The sequence below is a fragment of the Lepisosteus oculatus genome, chromosome 25 (assembly GCF_040954835.1).
Source record: "Lepisosteus oculatus isolate fLepOcu1 chromosome 25, fLepOcu1.hap2, whole genome shotgun sequence".
NCBI classification, from domain to species: Eukaryota; Metazoa; Chordata; class Actinopteri; order Semionotiformes; family Lepisosteidae; genus Lepisosteus; species Lepisosteus oculatus.
Window position 1 is genome coordinate 6207057 of NC_090720.1, and position 27505 is coordinate 6234561.

At 45.4% G+C, this 27505-nt stretch overlaps 1 protein-coding gene across 7 annotated transcripts in view; it reads left to right on the forward strand.

Annotated features, from left to right (window-relative positions):
- mmel1 (membrane metallo-endopeptidase-like 1) overlaps positions 1–27505 on the forward strand; it is a 42777-nt gene that overhangs the window by 3821 nt on the left and 11451 nt on the right. Inside the window, exons 1-21 of one of the 7 annotated variants that reach the window (XM_015337116.2) lie at positions 6761–6933; positions 8205–8371; positions 13903–13962; positions 14784–14945; positions 15156–15236; positions 15374–15469; positions 16294–16412; positions 17007–17072; positions 17962–18096; positions 18704–18793; positions 19363–19499; positions 20054–20147; positions 21010–21138; positions 21408–21506; positions 21734–21817; positions 22102–22205; positions 23372–23430; positions 24343–24462; positions 25163–25296; positions 25938–26003; positions 26197–26292. In XM_015337116.2, coding sequence (XP_015192602.1) covers positions 8215–8371; positions 13903–13962; positions 14784–14945; positions 15156–15236; positions 15374–15469; positions 16294–16412; positions 17007–17072; positions 17962–18096; positions 18704–18793; positions 19363–19499; positions 20054–20147; positions 21010–21138; positions 21408–21506; positions 21734–21817; positions 22102–22205; positions 23372–23430; positions 24343–24462; positions 25163–25296; positions 25938–26003; positions 26197–26292 — 2088 coding nt within the window. In that variant the 5' untranslated portion in view covers positions 6761–6933; positions 8205–8214. Of the gene's footprint in view, positions 1–6760; positions 6934–6985; positions 7077–7179; positions 7885–7906; positions 8099–8204; positions 8372–13902; positions 13963–14783; positions 14946–15155; positions 15237–15373; positions 15470–16293; positions 16413–17006; positions 17073–17961; positions 18097–18703; positions 18794–19362; positions 19500–20053; positions 20148–21009; positions 21139–21407; positions 21507–21733; positions 21818–22101; positions 22206–23371; positions 23431–24342; positions 24463–25162; positions 25297–25937; positions 26004–26196; positions 26293–27505 lie in introns of those variants that run through there. The other 6 variants (XM_015337117.2, XM_069183702.1, XM_006641946.3 and 3 more) reach the window with 6 other exon arrangements.

A 27505-nucleotide genomic window follows, 5' to 3' on the forward strand; every position in this document is an offset into this window, starting at 1 on the left:
GTAGAGGAATGGCTGGAAGTGTAGAGGGGTCATAGGGGTCTGTCTGCGTGTGGGTAGATAGGACATTGCTCTTGGCCAAGACACCACTAACCATTCCCAACTGGGTGGAGATGGACAATAAAAAAGTAAATGATGATTCAGATTTTTAAAAATAAGAGAAAACAATTCAAAATAAACAGCCTTGCTAAAGTCATAACTATGCAAAGGCTGAGACATCCACAGTTCCCCTGTGCCATTAAAACTAGCCATCTCTCGGGACTTTGCAGAAGAACAGGGATTTGTACCTCAATGTAATGAACAACCAGCAAGTGAGAAATGACATATCTGTAGTTCCTGAGCACTGCAAAGGAGATACTTGCTGTGTTCAGTGAGGTGTTAGTACATGCTTAGCATTTAATCAGTTGTACAGTGAAATGCTGCTTTCATTTTGTACTATTTGGATCTGCTTCAAAACTACATTATATATGATTTAGAGTTTTGCTATTGCAATATGCTCTCAGATTTGGAAATCCTTTATCCCATACATTCCAGTCCATTGCTGGGGTGTCTCTGGGAGTAGGGAGGACTATGCAATAGTGGGTCTCCACTGCTCTCTGGCCAAGCCATCATTGTGTTTAATGCACTGATCCCAGAGTTCATATTTGCTGCGTAGAAACCATCTGCCCTGAAATTGCTCCTTTCAAAGGGCATGGAGTGAGGCCCAACGAGGCAGATCAGTTCCACAATGTCTGTCCCAGGACTGGGGTGGATTTCTGCTTACATCGGGAGTGCAGCCCAGATTATCACCTCCTCCAGGCTTTTAAACCTCCTGGGTCTGAGGATTAACCTAACGATGACTAAATGTGCAAACTCCCAGCAATGCTTCATGTTTAAACATGCCATGGGGTCTTTATATTTAATGTAGTTTCTGTGCCTTTTCTATCAAATCTGTATTTGAGATGTCAGCCCCTCTCCGCTCAGGCGCCACCTGTTCCCAAGCGTTGTCCCCCCTGTTCACTCACTCCAGCTACTTTGGAGAGAAATAAACAAGCCAGACACCAAATGTGAGCTCCGTGCTGTTGGCTCTAATGGCATTCTCATTAGCCCTACCTGATGAATGTGCGCAGACACACATCTGCTGGCGGTGTGATGGATGCGTCTCGCCTGACTGCTGCTGCTGGAAGGGAGTGATTTGCTCCGACTGATCCTGTAAAGTCGCTGCGGCACATCCATAAAAAGTCCCCCAGTTTTCTCAGGCACGTTCAGTATCAGACTACTGTCACCTCCGCATACATCAGCTCCATCGCGGCTTTGCAAGGCTGCTAGCTTTTCTACAGCTTTTCACGGCTATGGCCAGCGACACTCCTTGCAAAGCCGGAATCAATGCAGTCAAACTCATCACAGCAATGTAAGAGCTTTTTTTAAATGGAGTATCCTGAAATCAGTAGATGTATGATGTCAGGATGTCAGCATGATAAGTACAGGAGAGAGCTCACATGAGTTTGATTCCCTTATCCTCCTTTTCAGACTCTAATTTCAATTTAACTGAGTTTCAATAACCACAGTTTTAAGCACAGCAGACTGGAGACAGGTGAATGTTTTCTTTTCAAATGGCCATCGTTTCTGCATCAAAATCCTGGGCAGTAACCAGAATTATCAAATGATCAAAATACTGACTTTCACTGAGTATTTAACTGAATATTATTGTTTAGTTATTGGAAACTGCTTGGTTTTACTTTGTAATGAAAACATGTTCCAATTGGAATAATGACTCATTTCTGTAGAACAACATTAATTTCTTATTTAATTCCTTACACTTGTAACTGCTTTTCTGGACACTCCCCTTCATCACCACCTGGATGATGCACCACACATCAGCTCTCAGTGGGGGGGAGAACAGAGTAATTAAAGCAATTCACAGATGGGGATTATTAGGAGGTCATGATTAGTAAAGGCCATCCCAGGGCACCAGGACAACACTTCTACTCTTTCCAAAGAATGCCCCTGACCATGGAAGATAAGGACCTTGGTTTTAGCTCTCTTCTGAAAGACCTCACTTTTTTACACAATAGTGTCCCTGTCATTATATTGGAGCATTAGGACCCACAGGTGAGCACTCCCTACCAGCCCCACTAACACCTCTCCCAGCATCAACGCTAGCTTTCCCAGGAGTCTCCCGTCCAGGTACTGGCCAGGCTCACACCTGCTTAGCCTCAGTGCGTTGCCAGTTGTGAGTTGCAGGTTGATATAGCTGCTGCCTACAGCTTTATCACAGCTACAACAGAATGCAAGACTGAAAACCTAACTTTTCGTTACCAGGCTGGTGGAAGAGAACCATTGCAAAACGATATTAATTCAGAAGTTATCCTGAATAAATACAGTAACAACACCCACAATTCACAGTTTCAAGTCTGTTCGGCGAGAGATTAGCCTTCTGCCTCCCAGATCTGAGAGACCTTCCTGGTGATTTGAACACGCTGACAGAATAATCAAAAACCGAAGTCAGCTAATCTAATCTAATACAGTTTAGAAGAAGGCATATGATTGTGCTAATGCATTTTTTCCTCCGGTAATATGATTTCAAATGATCAAAATATCCTTTCTCATTTAAATGCTGTGGAAATTCTAACTTCCCAAATTAGGAATTACTACAGGATAAAATGTAAAATATGTATGGAAATGTATATGATTGTGTATGCTGCTGTCTCCAATCAACTCTAACAGTATTCCTGCAGTTCATCACAGACATGTTATAGAGAAGTAGCATGGGACAGGATGGATATGGAATCAGGGGAGACTACAATGGGACCTAATTCAAATATTCAGTATCCAGAAAAGCCAATGACATTCTTCAGAACTGAGAGTAAAATATAAACCCCAAGGCATAAGTGGAAACTGCTAGGCAGAGAAACAGCAAAACTGAGTGAGAATAGAAGTCACTTTACACAAAGGGATGTGGAAGTATGATGCAAACTGGTTTCTTTGAATAAATGATTATACAAACTACGATCAGCTAGGTACTAAAAACTCGACAGGCGAGATGAGCATATGCATATTTTTCAACACTAATATGAAAATCAGCATTCCCATTTCTTCCTTCTCTTGTCAGTCTTAAAGGAATCTAAACTGAAAAAAGGGTATTTTGTTTTAAATGTATCAGCTTCTTTATTAGAAATATTGTTTCTGGGAGAGTATATAACAGTTATCCTATGAACATTGATCTCTGTGTCAATCTTATACCAGTTGCATTAATTACCTTTAGATGTATGAGTTTTAAAGCACTAGATTATTTACTAATGATCATAAACGTGAGTGCACGACATACATTCTTCCGTTTATGGCACTCAAGCTTCAGTAATCAACACCTTCACATTGGCATTTAAAACTGGGAGCACCTCCCTCTACCGGTGACACTGTGTTATAGCAACTTTATATGAATTTGGGACATTATAATAGCACCCGTAGAAGTCACGTATCCAGTTAGAAACAGTATATATTGTTACTGATTGGAAGGCTTTCATTGTAGTGGTCACTGTACGGGGGGGATCACTGTTGTATAGTCAATGGGTCACTACATCCTGTTCAAACTCGATTTTGTACCTTTTGCGTCACGCGAAAAAAGTTTATATTTCCTGTCGAATGAATTTACTATTGTTTGTTTTTATTATGAGGCGCTATAACTGGTTATTTGCGTTTTTGGTATTATAAAAATATATCAGGCATACTACTTACGAATGTTTTATGCATGCATATAATTTAAAGGTTGAAGCAGTCAGCAGTGCTTGAAAGTGCCGATCGTACCTCTCCCTGACACTGAGATGTTGAACGGATCTATCTACCCATTTTTTATCCGCTTCTTCCAATTCTTCCAAACCAGTACGTCTTTGGACTGTGGAAGCAGACTGCAGCATCCGTATTTTTATTATATCGAAGTTAATACACTTGTGTGAACGTGTGTGTAGGCTGAAACCTACTGTATTTCCTACTTCTCTTCAAAAGCTATTATATATCTATTTCAAATATCTCGTCTAATATAATAGGGATAAGGAAGTGGGTGGAGCAGTGGTTGGCACTGCTGGTTTGATTCACTGTCAGGTGCTAGTCTGTGGGGAGTTTGCATGTTCTTCTTGTGTTGTGGACACTGGTTTGTGCTGACTAGGCTACATTGGCTAATCTGAGCTGGGCATTTCTCCGTGGCCCTGTGACAGACTGGTGTCCTGTCCAGAGATGGGGTGGCAGTGAACGAGCCCTCTGTCCCATCTTGCACCCTACACTTCAAAGGCACACCATATCCCTGCCGTTTATATCTATCTGTCTTCATTGTTATGTTGAGCTCTTGTCACAAATGATGGCCTTGCCGAACTGCACAAAGGTGAGAACAGAAAACAAGGGTGGTGCAAAAATGAAGTCAAATTAGAAAAAGTAAAAAACAATGACACCATTCCCATAAGATAATTGTGCAAATCAAAACTATACATAAGCAAGAGCAGCGCCTATTGCTAACAGTGTACAATACAAGACTGCTCATTTATAAGAGATATACTCACAGTTTTCTAAAAGCAGAACTGTAAAGAGGTGATTTTAATCTTCCTTTAAAAATTCATAAAGATTCCTTTCACAAGAGGGTGGCATCATTCCACAGTCTAGGGGCTTAAAACTGAGGGTCTGTCCACCCCTGTCACCTGTGTCTTTCCTCTGCACCTGTGGGACGCTGAGCAGGCTGGTGTTCTGCGAGACGGACTGGGGACATATGGGCTCAGATTAACAGGGCGTTAATGCTGTGGCAGGAGCAGGGCTCTTAGATTCAGATTTCTCGTGTCTTGTTAAAATTCGGGCAGCCGTCTGGCGCATCAGTATTTGTCTTGAAACAGTACAATGAGAGGTATCAGGGGAAAGAGCAGCACAATACTCAAGCCATGATCTTAAGCGTGCATTAATCTCTCACAGTTTCAGGCACGGAAAACATGTGTTGGATTTTCACAGGCTTTCTCAGATGTCAAAAGACGCTTTAGAGACATTTTTAATATGTTGATCAAAGCTCCTTACTGATAATGGAATGGCTGGATATTTTGGATATTCAGTTAAAAAATATTTTGACAAACTGTTCACATTTTGGCTTCCCTGGTGTGGGTGTGTCGTGTCTGTTTGTGTCCTGTGATGGACTGGCCCAGGAAATACCCTGCCTTGCCTTCTCTGCTTGCTGGGACAGGCTCAGACTCCCATGTGACCCATGCCTGTATTGGCTAAAACTGTTAGAAAGTAGAGGAAGGGCTAGTCTTATTTCTATCCTTATCTACTTCAGTCCTGTATTCTCTCATTCTTGCACCAGATTGATAGATTGTTCTTACTCCTAAACCACACTCAGTGTCCAGTGTGGTCCAGTTTAACGCAGGCACATCCCTCGTTTCTGAAGCCGGCCCCTGTCTCTGAAGCCGAGGGCACGAGCTGGGGCTACAAGCAGACCGGCAAGACGCCAGCCCCATTTCAGGACACAAACACAGAGGTCAGAGTTCAGAGGTCCAGCCAGCATTTCGAGGGGTGAGAGGAAACCTGCGCGCCCCGAGAAAACCCACGCGAACAGGAGCAGAACATACAAACTCCACACAGAAGGCACCCTAGACCAGAACCCAAGAGCTGTGAGCCTACTAACCACCAGCACAGGGCAGGAATAATGGGGGCTATTCCATCTGTTAAACAGGGGAGAGCACACAGTCAGAGCCGGATTTTGGTGTTTGTAGGCCCTATAGGCACTTTCACTGAATGACATCAATTGACATGATGCACTTTAAACGATTCTAATGCTAAACCACGTGATTGATGGAGCGAGTCCAGCGGCCATCACTTCGATACTTCTGGTTTCTAGAACAGCCGCTAGATAGGGCGCATGAATAGGAATCAAATTATTGATTTGGAGCACCGACAGTCGATCGCAAGCATGCCGTTTCAGCTAGGTTTCCGTTAGTCACTCCTGTTTCCCTCCTTCGTAGGCCCCCAAAATTTCGTAGGCCCTAGGCACCGTGCCTGCAGTGGCTAATGGGAAATCCGGCCCTGCACAAAGCAACAGGATGAGAAGGCGATGCGGATTCCCTGCCGGTAGATTGGACTCCCGCAAGGCTACAGTCGAGCTGTGGGCAGGCTGGGACGCAGGAATTAACGCAGCTGGGCGATCGAACTGCTGGATTGTCTGTCTCCTGCAGTTTCTCCTGGCATCTAACTGTGGTGTATTAATGCACCGTTATCGGCAGTTGCTTATATTCAAATATAGTAATTAAACAAACTGCAGATTGTTTTGGTAAAATAAAGGAAGGCTTCATGTTTTAAACTTCCACGGTTCCAGCACGTGACTGCGCAGGAAATTCTAAAAAAAAAACCTGTTTTCCAAAACTCACCCCCCCACTGCGAACAGTTAAAAACTGCTGAAAAGTTGAAAACAAATCACTGAGATGTGAAATCCTCCAGCCCTCACCTTATCATTAATATTCGGAATAAAACGGAAAATGCAATCTTATTACATAATAGCAATTATTCTATCTTATTCCTCCTTGCAGTGGCATTTTAAGACGACGGGGTATGTAGTTACCATTCGTTTACCCTATATAAAGAACACCGGTATTTCATAAAATATTAAACGGAACAAGATCAAATCTCCTTTATTATAACAACATTCTGATTGACCTGCGCAAAAATGACCGTCGGTTAATGATCTTGACATTTAGATAGACGATTCTACATTCCACGCTGCCAAGAGAAGCCTTTTCTACTTTACATGCATATTAAAAACTAAGAAGGCGGCACGCAATCCCATGTTGCCAATTACAGATCTGAAGGGGTTTTGTAGCCTATTTCCAGCGATTTCTAAAAAACACGCAGACCGGGGAAATACCGTGAACTTGGCAGCCTGCCCTCCTTTCGCTGATTGAACATACCTTAAGCCTGGAACAACGAGCGGCAGAGGTAAGAACTGAACGCCAAACTATTGTTAACACGGAAAAGCGCACGGGCAGTCTGCATCTACCCCTGTACATCTGCAGTCCTCGGCCACACCGCGCGTGAAAGCAGCGGTGTTGCTGTGACTACGGCGCGCGTGGCTTATCCAGGTAGCAACCGCAGCATCTGCTCAGCCGTCCCGAGAGCCTCGGATCCGCGTTGCGCCGCGATTAGAGCCGGTTTTAAGTTCCTGCCGGCAGCCTGTCAAATCGGCAAAGCTTGGGGTGGTTTCGGGGTGTGTGTGTTTTTTTCTACGTAGTCAACGGGGTCTTGTTTCGCCTATGGAATTCAGACTTGAAGGCAACGAATGTGATCATCCCCAAAGCCTTCGCAGAGCTGAACTTTGGTCTCATCCCTGTTCCCCCCCTTAATTCACGCGGTTTCCCCGAATTGCCATGAAACGCGGATACTGTTTTTCGGTGGGAAGGGGCTGTAGTACGCAGCAGTCGTTCTGTGTAAGGAACTGAAGTTAAGTGCGAATGAGATCGCCCTGCATTTTGCGTTTTGCGCACGATAGAACAGGACAAGCTGCCGCAAGAGAGAGGCGAGGAGAGCTCTCGTTGCGCCTTGATATCTCATCACCGATCAGGGGACCAGGGAGCCTTGCTCTGACCTCTTATTTATTCCCAATGCATTTATTGAGTTGAATGGAAATGGTGGAGGGGGACGCACTTTAGCAATTGGGAGGCAACCCGTTGGCAGCGGGTAAGCCCCGGAGGTACGGATCCCGTGGCGATGTGTTTGAGGAGCCGAGCACCCCACCGCTGCCCGGCGCCCAGCCCAGACACGCACTCCTGTCACGCCGCGCTCAGTGGGACAAACTAGGTGACACTGCAGCCACAAGTGCCCCTCGCCGGAGATGACAGAGGAACCGACTGCTAACACGCCCACGGGAGTGGAGCAAGCAGATAAATATGTGTAATCATTTTTTCAGCCCTGTCTTTAAAATCAATTAAGTTGTCGGTGTGTCTCCTTCGCAGTTGCTTGCCTGTTTCTCTTCTCAGACTGGTTTGAGCTATTTAGTTATGCTAATAAGATCCCTTTACCAGCGTCTGCGCGTTGCTGTGCTTCTTAAAACCAGCTGTTTACCTCGCGAAAACCAGCACGCCGGCTAGTTCGTCGTACCTGTGCGGTATTCTCTCGCTCTCCTTTCCGACTTGTAAAACTCTCTCTCTCACACACACACACACTCGCTCCGTCCTTCACCCCCAACGATTCTTCTCTTTTATTTTTCTTAGAGTGACAATAATGGGTAAATCGGAAAGCCAGATGGACATTGTAGAAAAATCGAGCAAAGCGGGCAAGCGGCGCTGGAGCGTGGCGGAGATCGGACTGACGGTGCTGCTGTTGCTGGTCAGTTGCGCGCTGGCCGGCCTGGCGGTGCTCTACACCTCGGCCATGAAAGGTAAGTTTGGGGGGGCACCCCACCCTCTTGCCCGCGCACCCCTAAAAACCCCTCTCTCGGAGGTCAGTTCAAGAAGACGCGAATCCTACTGCTCTGCGTTAGGCTGGGATAAGGGAAATAATGGCTGGAGTAGACTACCAGCCGAACTGTTCATATTATAAATAATTATTACTGAAATTAGAATATTTTAAATTATTTCGTTTAGCTATATAACCACTTATTCTCATTGTTGACAACAAAAATAGTTTTTTTTACGTTTTTTTCGTAGCCTAACAGCTTGCCTTAAAGTTTCTAAGATCGGAGTTTAGCCAATATACAGCGAAGAAGCATTTAGGCTAATATTGATATCGACGAATTAAGAAATCGTATGTCTCGGTTGATGGTTTCGAATGGAGGTTTCCTTTTGGTTTTACTGCAGAATATTAGTGGACGCAGAGATCTGTTAACATACCGTATATAGATCTGAATATAATATATGAAAACGTTATGTTCTACCACTTAAATAATTCATTATTTTCAAAGGAACAGCTGCCGGGAGCTGTCAACGTTCATTACAGATAAAAAGAAAAAGACTATTATTTTTACAGTAAAAGTAGTATAAGGTTATTTTCCAATGTTGCAGATTTCAAGGTGGGCTATATGCAGGATGAATGCAGGTGTTTGACCCTCTGTAAAAACACTCATTTACACAGAATTACGCATATAACCTTTATACCCGCCGAGGCCTAGTCTGCAGTTATTTACACCGGAATTAGAAAAGTTTATTTCTCCCATAGCTACATCATAAATAAGTCAAGGAGCGGGCGCAACGACTGACAACATGTTTGACGGTTATAATGCAACATGACATTGTTGGAATGCATTTTTACATTTTAATTCAGAATTCAATATAGTCATCTAAAACACAAGGTATTTTTCCACACAAAAAAGTAGAGACACGCAGGGAGCTATTGGTAAGCAAGCTGTGGACATTTTTTATGACTTGTATTTTGAATAACATTTTTTAGAATCCGAAATCTGTGATACCAAAGATGCATCTGTAGGGCCTTTTTCAACCAATATAGAGTGACTTTGCACAGATAAGAGCTTCGCTGAACGTTAGAAAGGGATCATTAGTTTTCTAATGATGGAAAAAGAACGGAAAAGAATTTAAAGCAATCACAATTGTTGCTGTTGGTAATCCAGATTGCAGACGAATTTTTTGGATAAAGCAAAAACCGTTTCGCACAGAAACGCCTCCCTTTTTGTATGTGTAAAATAACCTCAAGTCCTCTAAATTGTGAGTCTGGCTTCACTGACTTCGCTGAAAGCTGAAAAGTAGTGGGACACGAGTCCCTGGGTAAAGCGCTCACCTCTCTCACCCCTGAGGTCGCTGTTAACCGCACAGCACTGATCCACCAGCACTCGGCACAAACGATAAATGAGCGACTCTTCTTGCGCACCCACGCATCCTGACTGCCAAGTTACGGAAAAAGCTTAGATACATCAAGACTATGTTTTTTCTAAGCTCATTTTTTTCCCCAAATTTCTTGTATCAATTGTTCAACTGACTGTCCCAAAGAGCAAGCGGTTTTAACTAGCATAGATACGTTACCTATTCATGCTCACAAGATTATGCCTTCATACAGCTGTAGACGAGACGTAGTGTAAAAAAACAAGAAAGTGGCAGCTTGGCATATGGCTACGACAGGCGACCGAATTCCCTTTCCTGGAAAGACTTGCTGTTTCTCCCGACCTCCTATCAAAGATAATCTTTTTTTTATCTTTTTTTGTTACCACTCTGCACACAAACCGTTCACAGCCGTGACCGTAGAAGTGAATTGACGCAATCTGGAGTGGATACTACCGATGGCGGGTATCCTCTTGGGTGCTTATCTGCTCGGTGTTAAATATACTGTGCTCGAAGGAGCTGGGATTGGAGTTAAGGGAGTGTTAGCTTTGGAAAAGTTAACCAAATTTTCGTTCCTGGGTTATGTCGGCGTTCGGTTGTCAAAATATACGCACCCAGCAATTCAACTGAATTCAAAGACTTCATTGGTATATGACGGTCCCTATAGTTAAGGGCCACCAAGAATCCTGCTAGTATCTGTGTGAAGTGACTTGTAGTATTCCTTGTATTATGCATTCTCTTCGTAGCCAACTCTTCTACCTCTGCCTACTAGGGGAAAAAAAGAAATTGCAAGAACAGCGAGATTCCAAACCCAGAAAACTGATAACTTTTAAAAATAAAATGCTACGCTGAATCAAATTAGGTCTTGCGGATAGCCCACGACTTGATCTACGTTGGTTGATGTCGTTCCAGGTTCATTTTGTATTTCGTCTTTACACTCTGTTTAGTTCTATCAAAGTCAGGATTTGTGTGCGGCACACGCAATTAAAAATGATTACACGGACAAACGATTGGACGCTGGCCAGGTGCGGTCAGGTTTTCCGTGGAAAGTCGAGGTCCAGATCTTGGAGTTGTTCAGAAGGATTCAGTTTAGATCAAAGAGTAGGGATCTGCAGTTTTAATTTGGGGGGAAACCGAAGTGAAAAAGATGCAGCAAGACTGGGATGTCAGAGGCTGTTAAAAGTAAGCAGCTAGGATAATTTATTCCCGTGTTTTAAATCCTGCTGTTAAAAGGTCCATTCGTAAATCCTATTGGACAAAATTGCTCATTTCTCCACCTATGCGCTGGCTCGGCAGGGGAGGAGAGTGGAAGAGTGAGTGCGGGAGAATGGCGAGGTTTAACAGCCGATTCTCACCGCAATCCCCGCCGAGCGCCTAATCCCGTCCCGCGGCGCGCCTCAGTGCGCCCCTGGCCGCTGGAAGGAGGTTTGTTAAATTGTCAAGCGGTCAGACGTGAAATTAACAGCCGATGACAGGCCGTTTCAACCGGCAGGGGGGCTGTTTCTTAGTGAAAGACATTTTGTAAGGGGGTTTCTGGTTTGTTTCACCGTCACATTATTTTTAACACCTCTAATAAGAGTTTGAAGTCAGAACACTTTTCTTAGGCGCGTTTTAGGGGAATGGAAAAATTATGTGAGACTATTCAACACTCGCTGTCCTTTCCAAATATAACTTTCCGTTTTCTTTATAGGGAAAAGGCTATTATTATTAAACTAACTATTCGAGTAAGCCATTGGTTTCCTGCTTCTCACAGGAAAGGTGTATTTTGTTATTTTGTGTCTTAACGTGTTTCCATTGTTTGCTGTACAATATGGGGGCACATTTTGCACTGAAAGGGTAAACAAAAGTTGTGGAATTGGTCAGCCTGTGGGGCGACAGCTACAGGTCCATCAGTATTTCTAAATTAGAGATGATTAAATAATATTTTCCCAGCCCAAACACACACTGCTTCACCTCCGACCACTGTCTCGTTCGCTCACTCCTTATCGCTGAAACGAACTCCACCCGTTTCGTGCTCCATATTATGGGAAGTTACCGTAAGACTCGAAAGAAAAGATAACAGACAGCATTGTTTGTTATGCTTTTTATCCCAGCTTTTTCTGACCGTAATTAAAGCAAGAAAATGTACATATTTATTTAGCCTGACAGCGAAATGATCGACAGGGATTTTTTTTTCGTGACTTTTTGGGTTCGGGTTGTTGGGAGTATTCCCTGCCTTGAGTAAGAGCTCACCTCTCCCTTCTGCCCCATTCAGACAGATCACATTTAAAAAAGAAACTACTGCTTTTCGGGGTGGCTTTTTGGGGGGCGTAGCAAAGTGATCTCCACAAACATTGCATTGAGAAACCAAAACGTGTTTCACAGGAAAGAAGACCCACCAGAAGCTAAATGAGAGAAGATTAGCTGGTCCCCCGGGCAGGCTGGGTGTGGCCACTCTGCTGCTGATCACGGGTCAGCTCCATCAATCCATTTTCTAACCACTTCATCCAGTCCAGGGTCCCGGGGGAGTCGAAGCCTATCTAGGCAAGCAATGGGCACAGGGCAGGATACACCCCTGGGAAGGATGCCAGTCCATCACAAGGCACACAGCCACACACACGTTACGCCGCGGCGCAGAGCTGAAAAGACTCACGGCTGTAGGGCAAGCTGAGGAGTCTACAAGCTTGCTACACGGAGGCGAGATCTGGGGGAGGGGCTGAGCAAACAGACAGACAGACAGACAGAAGGCGGACGACACAGGGACCGTGCCCTGCAGAAGAGAACAGGGACGACGCAGTGCAGCTGAGCAGAGGGGACTGGAGACCCAGGACTGGTTGGTTGCTGTGAGGGCATAGGGAAAAGGGGACAGACCTGGGATCTGGTGGCTGTGATCTCGGGGTTGAGTCGATAGCCTGAATTGGCTAGGATACCTCTGATGCTGACAGGCTGGTTCGTGCTAAGAGCACTTCCCCACCCAGTAGGAAACTCAATGACAGAGCACCGAACCATGGGCGGAGCAGTAACCTGGAGCTGATAAGATAATTATTACCTTAATTACCTGTTAAGTGGGGGCAGATGGCATGAGCAGCTGCTCCGAATGAGTTTTCAGGGCACCAGGCGTTTTACTCCAAGTGCGGACACAGTCCGTTGCCGTGGAGACCAAGGGCTGGGAGCTGAACAGCACACGCTCCCACCAGGGCCAATTTTCCCAGAAGCCAATGAACCTACCAGTCTGTCTTTGGACTGTGGGAAGACACCGGAGCACCTGGAGGCTATCCAAGCAAACACACACAGCACCGCCGGTCGAGTAATTGAACCCAGGACCCTAGTGCTGTAATACTGCCCTAGGCAGTACTGCTTACCACTGTGCCAACCTGGGTCAGCTCCATTTCTTTCAAATTCCTGATTTCAACTGCTGCTTCATCATCACCACAACTATCAACTGTACTGCAAAGCCCTGACACGGAGCTGACACAACCAATTCAAACTAAGTGCACATAAAGTAAGTCTTTCTCAACACAGTGCAAAAAAGGATCATGGCTGCCTGTGATTTAGAGGCAGTACTGACTGAGTTAGCACCCTAGGCTAGTTTCTAATATCTCCGGCTGTGTTTTCAATTAGGTTACACTAGTTTGCCAAATGAAAGCAAGATTTTCAGGCCTTGAAATCTTTTCCTTTTGGTCAAAGCCATCCGATCCGTTTTAAGTGACAACTGCAGGCTGTGTGTGTTTCGCCGGTCATCTGTGACTGTGACTGTGCTGACTGGCACAAGCTTGAGGGAGAAAACTCAGTTTGGTAACAGAAGAATCGCAATACCAGTAAAGCACCGCGATTTGCTTTGACTCTTGTTTATAAATACAGGCTGTCAGATGAGAATGATCAACCATGTCCTCACGCAAGGAACAATCACATGTACTAATGTTTCGCAAATCTGTTCATCTTATAAACAGCAAATTGTTGCAATCCCAAAAGGGGAGCAACAACATTCCAGAGGAACTCTAAATGAGAAGCAGGGACACAGACGACAGTTACTATAATTGTGAGTTTTTCTTACTCTTTGGAATCATGTGGTTTTTGCCTCTTCAGAACTGTGCATTTTCTGCCCCTTTAGAACGGTGTGGTATGTGTCTCTTCAAGATTGTGCATGTTTTTGTCCCTTCAGAGCCCGCCTACCGAGCCAGTGTCAACAATGTGTGCACCACGCCAGGCTGTGTCACTGCAGGTAGGTGCCCGTCTCACCAATAGAAGAGCTCAGCCTTTGTAGTCTAATCACCTGGCCTCCAGGTATGCACAGATATACTTCATGCAGACAGATGGGTAGAAATAAAAACATTCTACCTACAGAGATCCTCTTCAGTGTTCCTGCAAAGTGTTTTGCGTCTCTGTTGGTTTCTGTTACTGGGAAGAAATGTCTACACGACCACCCTTAGAAAACCACAGTCCTGACTGTTGTTCCATTCTTCCTTCTTTTCTGAATTGCCTGACCAGCCCAAACAGTGCCCTTTTCTCCTCTGGCGTGTTCCCACTGCTTCTCTGTACTTCCTCCCTAGATGGGATGCCAGTCCTTCACAGGGCAGGCACAACAGGACCAATTTTCCCAGAAGTCAAATAACCTACCCGAATGTTTTCTGACTGTGGGAGGAAACTGGAGCCCCATAGGAATCCCACGCAAAAATGGGGGCAACATAGAAGCACCACACACATAGCACCCCAGGAATTGAACACAGGGCCCCAGCATTACAAGGCACAATCATTGTACCACCATGTTGCCCACTTTCCTGTAATTGCAGCTGGGTATTTTACGGCCTTTGCCATAAACTGCCAATACCTGCACTACGGCCTATACCTGCCCTACAGTCATTTCTGTTTTGGGGAGAGCTGCACATCTAATTATTTCAGCCTAAGTCTCTGCTCGGTCACTGTGTCACTTTTCAAAGACAGCGTAACCTGAGAGTAAGTCAACAGAAATGGGGCAACTGATGTGTCAAGGGGCTTATTCACCCCTGTATCTCTCTCACCCTCCCCTTCTTCTCTCTGTTTCAGCGGCCCGGCTCATCCAGAACATGGACCCCCGGGTGGAGCCATGCCAGAACTTTTACCAGTATGCCTGTGGGGGCTGGCTTGAGCGACATGTCATCCCAGAGACCAGCTCCCGCTACAGTGTCTTTGACATCCTGAGAGATGAGCTAGAGATCATCCTGAAGGGTGAGCACCGAGGAGGGTTTCGATTTGTGTCTTCTTCATCACTGCACACAGGAAAGGAAAACCAACCTTCCCTTTTTTCTTATTTTGTGGATTAAGTAGGTTAAGAATTTGATGTGCCTGCGATACATTATCTGTCTGTGAAGTTATATGAGGAGGCAGCATTGCTTATACAATCCAATGATTCTCGTTTGGTTTGTTTCTCCCTGACAGGTGTTCTGGAGACTGCAAATGAACAGGACAGGGAGGCCTTCCAGAAAGCCAAGACTCTGTACATCTCCTGCATGAACGAAAGTGAGTCTCTGCATAGTGGCAGCCCAATGCATGGAAACAAATACACTGGCATACTTACAGCTTACCAGTTTCTTTGCACTGCTGACAATTGGAGAACGTGGATTTGGCTGATGGCTTTCCTGTGCTGTCCCCTGCAGGTCTAATAGAGAAGAGAGACTCCCAGCCCCTGATGAAGCTCATTGATGTCATTGGAGGATGGCCTGTTGCATCAGAGGACTGGGATAGCATGATAGGTAGACACAATTTAAAAACATGTGGTTTTCTGGAAGAGGAGCACACACAGGGGACTTGATTTACTGTAGTGGGCAACATGCCCAGTCTAATTCATTTCTTTCGGAGTGGGCAGTTTGCCCACAGCAGAAAATAAAAGAAAATCCAGTGTCTGAATCTAATCAGTAAAAGCTCTACAGACTGACACTCTAAGCATCTGGTCAATATTTATCAACGACATTCAAGGACAAATTAAGCGGGGTGATTGATTTGCAGCTTGTACATCATTATCACAATTTACAGCAACTCATCGCCTTCACCCAGTTAAAGGAGCCTTGGTTGACCGAACACTCTTGGGGAAGGAGGGAGTTCTTCTGTCCAGGTCGAATGGTGCTAGTTATCTAGTTAGCTCTTGATTGCCAAATTCTGCATCCTCTGCTCCTGAATGTCAGTTGGCATGTACCCTTCATTTTAGAGATATACTGTAATTACCAGCATAGTACACACTGTTTATGAATTTAATACAGATGTCCCATCTTGATTGTGCAAGATGTGTGTGCTAAATGCCTTTTTGTGCTGGTGTGGAAGAGAAGGGAACAAGAGAACGGTTATACCGTTATATATGGCTATTATTGCCATATATATTATATATTATAATTATTATATTATTATGGCATATATATATATATGAGAGGACTCCTTTCAGTTGCCAGAAGGTTTTTGACCAAGGATCTTGTCCTGTCATGTAATGCAGGATCCCAGACTGATTCTGCAATATTAGCATCGTCAGGCATCAGTGTATCTATATTGGGTACCGGTGTATCAATCTCTCTGTCCACCCTCACAGAGGACAAGTGGAGTTTGGAGGATATCCTGGCCACCCTCAACTCCCACTTCCATAAGAAGGTGCTGGTGGACCTGTTTGTGTGGACGGATGACCGCGACTCCAGTCGTCACATAATCTATGTAAGGACGACCCTTTCAGCTTGGCCACCTGACACTGTCCCAACCGGGTTACCGTCAGGCAGCCAGTCCAGAAAGATGTTTTTCAGTGCATGAACGAATGTTCCACGAATTTTCATATTTCCATCTCTGAGCCCATCACAGGCACTCACATCACAGGTGGGCAGACCACATACAGAGCTGTACAAGAAGTAAGTCGAAGCAGCCAAAAAATTTCAGAAAATGACCTGAAGCTCCAAAAAGATATAGAAGGTGTACCTGATTCCAAGGGTTAGGAAAGACGGAGGACATCTTCCTTTTACTTCTCAGAAAACAGGCCCAGACTAGATCGTTGACTTCCAAGCACACATCCATCACAGAGTCCACCTGTGCTGACATAGGGAGTGTAGTAGCGGGGTGCAGATTTTCAATACCCCTAACCAGAAGGATGAAAAAAATCATTGGACAGAACATTATTCATATTTTTTCTAAAAGTTTGACCACCAAGTTCTTTTTTCACATCAGAATACTAAACTAAACGTATTACTTTTGAACCGAGTATGCATTACAGGTTCTCTGAAGAAGAAGCCTAACTATGTTTTTCTCCTGTATTCCCAGATCGACCAGCCTGGATTAGGAATGCCATCCCGGGACTACTACTTCAATGATGGGAACTACAAACGGGTAATTTCCTCTCGAGACAATAACAGGGAATCTTTTTTAGTTTATCTTGTAAGCTGCAATGGAAAATTTTTAAAAACAATCTTCATAAACAACTCTTTCTGACCTACATAATGTTCCTCGAGTGTACCACATTCTGTCCCATATTAACATTTCTGGGGATTTCGTGCTTTTATACCCATTGCTGTACGTCACGCATTCATGATCTGGGAGTACATTAACCTGGTTCTGCGCCTCAGACTGCCCAAATTCAACATTAAGTGTTGTTTTTTTTCCCCTGGCACTATACAGATCACTGGATCACGTGAATCATGACCTGAAAAAAGAGTAAAGTAAACACAAGAGCTCATGGTTTGGTGCGTTTCATGTGCTTTAAGTTTTATACAGTACAGTATTTACTACACATACAATAAAGAGCCTGTGCATATATGATGAAAAGGTAAAACACAAGAACACTTTGACTGTGTTGATTGCAATTGCTAAAATGTCATAAGATCCATAAAGGATATACAGGATATTGTATATGTAGATGTATCATATAACAGTGTGTTTATGGGTGGGAAAAAAAAACATAATTAATGTTATAATGGGTACTCCGCAATAACAGACTTTGACTAACCTCTCTGTTAGCCCATTAAACCAAGGATTGACTGTTCTCTGCTGTCAATGATGGAGATGGAGACTCCCCACTGCCTGAATTCTAAGTCTGTCCCATCAAAATCTCTTGTGTTAACCAGCTCGTTAGCAGTGTCAACAAGTCAAGAATGAAAAGCCTGGTTTGTGCGACAGTCTCGCAAAGGGTGGCGCCAGTGTTGCTCTTCCGGGCAGGCGAGGAAGAGGAGCGGTGAGCAGCAGCGCCAGGCCCACCTGAGCGTGCGCTCTTCTTCGGCAGGTGCGGGAGGCCTACCTGGAGTTCATGGTGTCGATCGCGCGCATGGCCCGGGAGGACAGGAACCTGACGCGGGACGAGGAGCAGGTCTGGGAGGAAATGAGGGGCGTGATGGAGCTGGAGACGGACATCGCCAACGTGAGTCCGCGCCCTCGACGCCCAGGGCGGGAAAGCTATCTCGAGCCGCGACACGCCCAGTTCAGCGCAGGCCAGCCCACAACATTGCTCATTCTGTCACTCGAGTGACTGATTCTTACTGCTACCATCCAATAAGAGGGCATAAACACATTCATGATCTCATTTAGTCCTTACCTTTTTGATTCTGGAATAGTTTTATAAAACATGTTTATATCTGGATCAAGCTACCCAGCCATGAATATCCTGGCTTCTTTAAGACACACCTGGATAAGATCCTTGCCTCATTTAACTACAAGCAATCAAAAGGAGTTAGATGGATGGAATGGCCTCATCTCATTTGTTACTTTACTTTTTATGTTTTAAACTACACGTCTAAGCCTTTTAACAATTCGTCTAGAAAAAAAAACTGAAATAAAGTGATCAAACTGAACTTTCAATCCTTCAGGAGCAAGCAAACCATTGTAGACTTTCACAAGTCCCTTTTTACCACGCTGGAGCTGTTTCTTGTGCTGAAAGCTCTTAATATAGCCAAGGTGAGGCCTGCAGACAAAATTCTGATGCTATTGGTAGTGATGTGCGGTGTCGACTGCCCTCTCTGTGCCCACAGGCCACCTCCCCTGTAGAGGAGCGGCACGATGTTACCCTGCTCTACCACAAGATGGCGCTGAGGGAGGTGCAGGAGCAGTTCGGTCTGAATGTGAGTTTGCTTCCAGCATATGGTGGGCATTGTGGTCCACCTTTGAACCTGAAACAGAGATAGAAAGCAACAGTGAAAGAGGATGTCCGGGCTGGAAATTCGATCTGACTCAATTATCATAATGAATATATTTTTTGAAACCATTGCCAATTGTGTCAGAATTAGGAGCACCTGCTTGAACTGGGAATCGTAGTGTGTAGTGCCCTCCTAGATATTTTCTAACAACAAAACAGAGCTCACAGTCCACTGCTACTACTAATATGTTTTTTTAGTACTCGTGTTACACTTGACAGGAAAAAAATACTTTGACAAACAAGAAATATAATGGAGTTCATGTTTGATTGCGACAGAATTTAATGTACTTGAATACTTTGGTTTATAGTGTATCACATACTGCTAAAACCAGCAGTGTTGAGACTGTTATTTTAAGTGGTAGATATACTTACAAAAACTAGCTAACATATTACACAATATAAATATAAACAATATTGCATCTGGCTCCTTCGGAAAGGCCACAGGGCTTCGTTCTCAGATCCTTACAGTTTCTTTCTCTGTGGTCTGCTGTGCAGGGCTTTAACTGGACAAGGTTCGTGCAGGGGGTGCTGTCCAGTGTCAATATTGAGGTGCAACCCCAGGAGGAGGTGGTGGTCTATGGCGCCCCCTACTTACAGAAACTAAAAGATGTCCTCGCCAAACACTCCACCAGGTGAGAGGAAGGAAGGGCCAGAAATTAAGATGAATCTGTTGAGCTGGGCTCAAGAGCGGATTGCAAGCCCACGCGAACATGAATGTTTGTATCGGAATGAGTTGTACTGCTCTCCAAACATAAATAGCAAGTTACCTGCAGTGAGCTTCACCAGAAAACAGGGCACTGCATGTTATACTGGGACTGTAGAGCTATACAGTTAGTTAACCTGCAAGTGTGCTGTTTTCCAGGCTTGTTTAACATAGTAGGAAATCCTATAGACTATCACCATCCTTATTTTAAATTAAACCCAAACAGCCAAGCCACAAAATTGCTTTGATTTCCTTATTTCTTTGAACAGTCCTTGCTGTCTACAGATGGTCCTTAAAGGCTTACCAAAAATCCCCCAAAATCCTTTTCAAACTAAAGGAAGTGTATGGATGCATGTTAAAAGCAAAAGCATTTGTTAGTGTCAAACAAATTCCGAAGGTTTTTGCACCCCTCTAACCTACCGTGTGAATAATAGTCAAGCATGTTTCTGTGAGGCCTCTCCCTGTGTCTGCTCTCTCCACCAGGACACTGCAGAACTACCTGACCTGGCAGCTCGTCATGGAGAGAGTCAGCAGCCTGAGTCGCCGTTTTAAGGACGCCAGAGCACACTACAGGAAGGCAAGACTGACCCCCATCCAATCAGCACGCAAGGAGCAGGGAATGGGCTTTGATACAACATGCACAGCACACACTCCAGCAGAGGCAGAGAAGGGCGTTTTGTACCCTGTCTGCTCAGGTGTACACCACAGCCAACTAAGTTAAACAAGGACCTTTAATCCATTTAGCTTAGCATGATGACGCATTTTCAGTTGGCAAATCTACTTCAGTGAATTAGAGGGGAACTGCAGTCCCAATTTCACAGAACGGTTATTCAATTTCAGTGACAAAATAAATTAATTGACCGCTATCTCAAAATTTTACAAATTCCAAATAAGCACAAAATTGTGATCTTTGTCAAAGTAATGTATAGTCTCCATCTTTATGCAAATCACTGGGCTCGTCACGAGAGTGAGAATTCACTTGACTTGCGACGTGAAGCAGCCCTTCCCGCTCACTAGTTCCTGTAATGACTAATATAATGCGATGTACTGTACAGTACGAGCGAATAACTACAGGTTGTGCAACAGACATTTCTCCGCAGAAATGTGGCAACGTGATCTGAATTAACAAGTAAGTTGTATTTGTAGCAAAACCATCTATAAATCGAGAGCAATATTTCTACTGGATTAAAAGAGATGTATTCACAAGCCTGCTTGTTTACAATGTCATAGGGCGCTTCATGCCTTCCATCGCAGAATATGGTGCTCCGCATACCTGGAAATTTAATAAATTGGAGGTTTTACAAATTACTGTGTGAATTTTACTTTCCCTGTGGTTTAGAATGCACTCATCAATGCATCACTTCTTGTGCCCAGTCGTGTGGTGCTTGCCTTGCCCACCAAGGATCGCACTCGCTCAGGGTCTGTGTCTGTGTGGCCAGGCGCTGTACGGGACCACAGTGGAGGAGGCGCGCTGGCGGGACTGTGTGCGCTACGTGCAGAGCAACATGGAGAACGCCGTGGGCGCTCTGTACGTCAGGGAGACCTTCGCCGGAGAGAGCAAACGCATGGTGAGAAGCCAGATTATCGATATCCACGTGATCCGCTGTAAACTGATCCATAAAAATGACCACTGAGCTTTCTGCATTTCTAGTGTATATTCTCAGGGCCCCCATTAAATTGCAACAGGTTACATTATAAACGAGATCACTCTTTGACCATATGTACTCTGCCATGCAGACTCATTGTGGGCCTCGGTGGGCCTGGCGGTGGAGCACATCAGCGTCGCTATTTGAAGCAGCTGTGTGTCTTTGTGTGTGTGTGTGTGTCCTGCCATCAGGTCAGGGAGCTGATCAGTAAGATCCAGGAGGCCTTTGTGGAGACACTGGAGGAGCTGCGCTGGATGGACGAGCAATCCAAGCAGAAGGCTAGAGACAAGGTCAGGGGTCAGATGCACTGTCGTCCACCGCACGCTGCCACCACCACCACCACGACTGTACACTGGCCACAGCAACCAGCAGCTAAAGATGAAAACAGAAATGTTGTGCTGTTTCATTGTAGGACAAAAGTCACCCGTCCGTGAGGGGTGATTAGTGATAAACGTATGCAGCTCTTAATGTGATCTGAGGAGGTGTCTGGGTACCGAGCTGCTGCTCTGTTTTGCAGGCCATGGCCATTAAGGAGCAGATCGGCTATCCTGACCACATCCTGGAGGAGAAAAACCTCAAGCTGGATCAGGAATACGCACATGTGAGGAAGGGGGAGAAGGTCAGGGGAGGTGGGGGGGGGGGGCTTTTTTAGTGTTCACTGCTCTTGAAGCTCCCTCGTCAAGCTCATGCTTGTAGAAATGCCGATTTCCACCTAACGAATATAAGGCCGATTCCAAAACGGAAAAAGTTTTACCCGAACCCTAACAGGAAGGTTAAAGGGATGCCACAAATGAACACGCTGTGTGTTAGTTCTGTGCTGCGACGCGTGCTCCTGCCGTGACCCCGTGACCCCAGCGGCTCCACGCCCCTCCCTCTTCCCTGCAGCTGAACTTCAGCGAGGAGAACTACTTTGAGAACATCCTGGAGAACTTGCACGCAGGGGCGCAGAAGAGCCTGAGGAAGCTCAGGGAGCGAGTTGACCCAGACCTGTGAGTAACACCCAGCAACGGGTGTCTTCCTGCGGTAAGAGACGGGTTGTAGCTTTTTTTCAGAGCTGGTTTGAGGCAAATCTGCTGCTAACTGGTGCAGCTGTTAAAGACTTCACTTCTGCTGAAGCAGAAAGAGGAAAAGGCACAGCAGAAGACAGCATTAGTGAAAAAAAGATTACACAACCCAGAGAATAAAATGATGTGAAAATATGAGCTACTTCTCTAATGCAGTTCCCCTAGATGTTAGTTATGAAGAATATTGTACTAAGTTTATCCAAGTGAGGGTGCCAGACACCCTGCAATACCAGGATCTCTTTCAAAGAACACAATGCAGTGTCTGCCAATGTGGAAGTGGCACATTGCTGAGCTCTGCTGAGCTAGTTTGGCAGATCAGTCTACTGGGACGTGACCGCATTGTTCCAGTCCATCTATCTCCACCTAGAGAGATCACGTCTCCATTGGCAATGACTGCAGTCCACCAGAGCCGTAAAGACAACCTAACATTATTAGGGGTCCTGCAATGTATCGGCACTGATAAGAAAGTATGCTCTGCCCTCGAGGTATGAACAATTGAGATGTTCATAAGTATATGCACTGATTCCCATAAGAAATGATTTTTGTCTAGTAGAATAGCAAGCAGCAAAGTGATACTGACTAGTGTCGGGATGGCTCAAGGCTATTGGAGACAATGAGTCACTCAGTGTACTTTGGGTTTGTTTATATGAACATCTAACTGTTGCTTTGTGATTCTGGGGTTTATTTGGAGTGTTAATAACTCGTAAAAATGGCTGAGCAGTGGAGGAGTGACAACAACAGGCAATAACCTTTGCGGCGAAAATGAAGAGCACTTTCAGTCAAAATGTTTCGACTTCAGAACAGCCTGAGGTATGAACAAGTCTCTGGAACATAACACGCTCGTAAGACAAGGACTAAGTGTGCAGCAAATTAAAAGCGGATGCATTCCCAGAAACCTATGTTTTCCTGTCGATGGTGATCAGCTTATTAATGTTCAGCTGGGAGAGGGAAAGATCAAAACATTTTTGGAGGAATGAAAAAAAATTTCCTTTGGGCATAGCACATGAGAAGATAACAGATTAAGGGCAGTGGGCAGCCTTCCAGTGAAAGAGCTCTCAATTGTGCTCAGCTGTTTTCCATTCTTTTTGCAGGTGGATTATTGGGGCAGCAGTTGTCAATGCCTTTTACTCCCCCAACAGAAACCAGATAGGTGAGCATTCTGGACAGGGGATGTGACAAAACACCATCGGTAACAAGCCAGCCAGAAACCTCGGTGTGCTTCTGTACGTGACTTTACGACTTGTGACTTGAGAAGAGTTTGGAGGGAATGTACCTAGTGCAGACTTCTCACCCTAGCACACTCTCATTCCCATACAGAACATGGTCTACTTCCCCCATCAACTGTCACCAGCTGACTGTCAGCCCCTCAGTCATTACTCCCCTTGGGTCTCTCTTAGTCTCCTACCTTAGTCTTCTCTGATTTCTCCTTCACTTTGTCCTCTCTTACCGCAATTAATTTCCTCCTTTCCTGGCAATCGGCTGTCAGATTGGTTGTCTTCTTTAAAAAAGATACTTTCACAAGGGACTCTGAGTGGCTCAGCCTGTAAAGGCACTTGTTCCACATGCAGGGTGAGTTGTTTAAGACTGTGAGGCATGAACACAATTGGCAGTGTGGCCCCAGGGTAAGAGCCAGCCAGCAGCTCCTGCAGGCTTGCAGTGCCCCTGGTGAGGGACAAGCGGCCACTGGCCTGTGAGGGACTGGGGAGTTTGCAGCATGGTCTTTTCTGTCCCTCTTAGTCTTCCTGTGGAGCACAGGGTCACTGCTAAGAGCCCAGATGTACAGAAACAATTAGCGGTTTCAGATGGGGTAGGTCTCAAATGACAACCACAAAAAAAAAATGCGCCCAGAAATGTACATAAGACATCCCTGTGACATAAGACATTTTCCCCTAACCCTACAGTTGCGTATCTGCTCTTGGACAGACAGAAATATATGATAGTACTTAGGACTACAAGTGAAATGCACTGAACATTGACAATTAAGGCCATTTGCATTACTGAAACCTTCATCATCTTCACTCAGCTTGTTTTTGTTTGCTAACCTTTGCCTCTACCCTCTCAGTTTTCCCCGCCGGGATCCTACAGCCCCCCTTCTTCAGCCAGCAGCAGCCCCAGGCTCTGAATTTCGGTGGGATCGGCATGGTGATCGGGCACGAGATCACGCACGGCTTTGATGACAACGGTACGTGTGAGCGCGCACGCACACACACGCGAACACGCCCAGCATCGCCCCCTGATCTCTCCAGATGCTTCTCTCTTCCTGACCTCTGCACTCGTCCCTTTCCAATCGGTTCGCTCAGCCTGCGCAGAGGAGGCCAGCGGACAGCGTAGTCCATCTAACGTCACTGCCATCGAGCAGAGCACGACCGACATGGAGCCATAGGAAACATCAAAGTCCACTGAATTAAAGTTCAGATCACAGCATAAGCCAGTCAGTAAAGCAGTCCAGGTTGTACTGTGATTAGCTCTCACAAGATAGCAAACACATAGTAAAAAAGTAAAAAGTAAAAAGCAGGCATTCACAGTGAACTAAAGGCTGAGAAAGAGAGTACCTTGCGAGTACCTGGACGTTAAGGCACATTCACACTCATGTTGAGAATCTCTACCCTGAAAATATCAGCGTTTTTTCTCTCCACATCCGACAAACTCTTCTCTACATACTCCCTTGTCCAATCTTTTCCTCCTCCATCACCCTCCAAATGAGAACTTGCCTGTCATACTGTATAAACAGGCAGGTTGCAATAGAACAAGAACTTCAAGCTCCAGGATGAGGTCAACACCGGTCAATACAGGAGGCGCCTTAATTAAGGGTTGGAACATAATTCATCTTCCCTGATTAGAAAATGAGATGCTGTCCTTCTGCTGTGTCTCTTCCAAAACAGGGAGGAATTTCGACAAGGACGGGAACATGTTTGATTGGTGGAGCAATTATTCGGCCATGCACTTTAAGGAGCAGTCCCAGTGCATGGTGTACCAGTATGGAAACTTCACCTGGAAACTGGCAGGCGGGCAGAATGTGAGTCAGGCGGCTTGAACAGGGGACTAACGGGAAATCCTGGGGTGTTGTTCTGGGCACTCTGATTGATGAACATACTCAGCACTGCATCTTGAGCGCCATCTGCAGGCAGCTCAGAGATGTAGTGTTCACTCACAGCTCTCAAAAGTTCCTTTCTGTCTGCCCTTCATGAATGTACTCCTCACAAAAAAACAAAACTTCACACACACCGAATCTGGCTACAGTTATACTACTGGTTACTACAGGTCTGCAGTCAAGCCAAAGACATTTTGACCTGCATAGCTTTCTTTAGTCCTGTACCGAAATTTAAAAATACATCTATTTTTTTCCCCAATTTATTTCCTAAAAACAGACACATCTCATAGAACCAGCTGAAAGCCGAGTCTGAGGTGATGCATGTATGTGCTGTGTATTCTTTTAACCAACTTTAAGCTAAGAATGGGAGAAGGTGGGACACTGGGAGCTTTCACAAGCGTCACAGCCAGTGCCAGCACCTCGGGCATCTTTTTGCCAGGGGGCAGCAAGTTAAAAACAGACCAAGGGCGGAGTCAGAGCAAGAGGCATTGGCAGCGTGTCTCTCACGTTTGGGGGCCTGTGCCTGTGCCTGTGTGCCGGTGACAGAACGTATTTTGTGTTGGCAGGTCAGTGGGATCAGCACACTTGGAGAGAACATCGCAGACAATGGAGGTGTCCGGCAAGCCTATAAGGTAATTTCTCTAATTGCCATCACTAAGGCTAATAGCGATAATGATGGCTCTAGTGCTAACATAAATCGGCCCTGGTTAATTTTAATCTTATATCATTCTAGTGCTTTTCGTGTTTTCCCCATCTTTGAATGTATTGTGTGTCCATTGTCTGCCCTGTCTACACATCCATCACCTGTGTCCATCTGCCCGGCAGGCATACCTGAAGTGGGTGGAGAGAGAAGGGGAGGAGCCCCGTCTCCCTGGCCTGGATCTTGACCACAAGCAGCTTTTCTTCCTCAACTTCGCACAGGTGAGAGAGAAGGAGGGGGCAGGGAACACAGAGACAGTGAAGATGCTGCTTCACTCACCAGGCGCTGAAATGCGCGGCGACTGAAATGACGGCAGGCTAGAAACACAAGGCCAAAAGCAGGAGAGAGCTTGCTAATCCTCCCACATCAAGAGAAAGCACTGACATTTCCAACAGCTTTGCCTTTTTTAGAGAGAATGACGAGCGCCACACTGGCTGAAATCTCAACAGCCGTGTTTTGGTGTGGAACGTGCAAATGCTTAGCTGTCGTTTGATACCGAAAGAGGAGAAGAAAAGGAGCAAGAGAAGAGGCTGATGGGGGAACTGGGCAAGAATGTTCCGAGTTCCCAGAGGAGCACAAAACAGGAGAGAGAGAGACAGGAGGAGCAGACGCAGATATGGGGATGGAAAGACCAGCAGTACACTAGTGAGAGCCAACAACCGGGGAGAGAGGGAGAAAAGGCGGCACAGAGCAGTGAAGAGGGAGAAGTGAAATTTGGAGAAGAAATATGGAAGTTAAAAAACGTTTCTGTATGACAGAAAAGAGGCCTGGCTCAATTCACTCTTAGCACAGGTTGAGAATCGAGCAGAGATTGACCGATGTCGTGGGTTCAAGCCTGGGTCGTGTCACTAGCTGAGCATTGCAAGACGTAGGGTTCAGATCAGATGGTCGGGGTTTCTGACTTGCTGAGTATCTGCGGGTTAGCAGTGAGGTCAGTGAGGGATGCATGTCTCCTCCAGTCAGTGCAAACTCTCCTGTCAGGCACTGTGAAGCTAGCAGCATGTTTAAAAGATAAGAGGCTCTGAGGGGTTGATGGGTAGGAGCGTGTCTTCCTTTCTTCTCCATACTGCACAGGACTCGAAGATGTAAAAAATGACAAATCCAAATTGGTTGGGCATAACAATTGTTAAAAACACACCAATGTAGTCCACTAAGTCTTTCTTTCATAGTGAAAATGGCCTGAGTGACTCCAAACAGGATTCTGTTACTGACTCTAGGGCATTTCCCAGCCATATACTACACACCAATCAAGGAGAGAAGTCCATTAAGCCAAAACTCAAGGGGTGTGAGGAACCCCCCTGCTTTTGGGGGTGCTGAGGCCTGACTTGACCTGACTTGACCATAACTGCCTCATTAAACACAATGCAGGCCATTACACTCACAACATTGAAGCTGCTTCGCAGGCGATGTGGAAAAGGGGAAGATTTCAGTCTG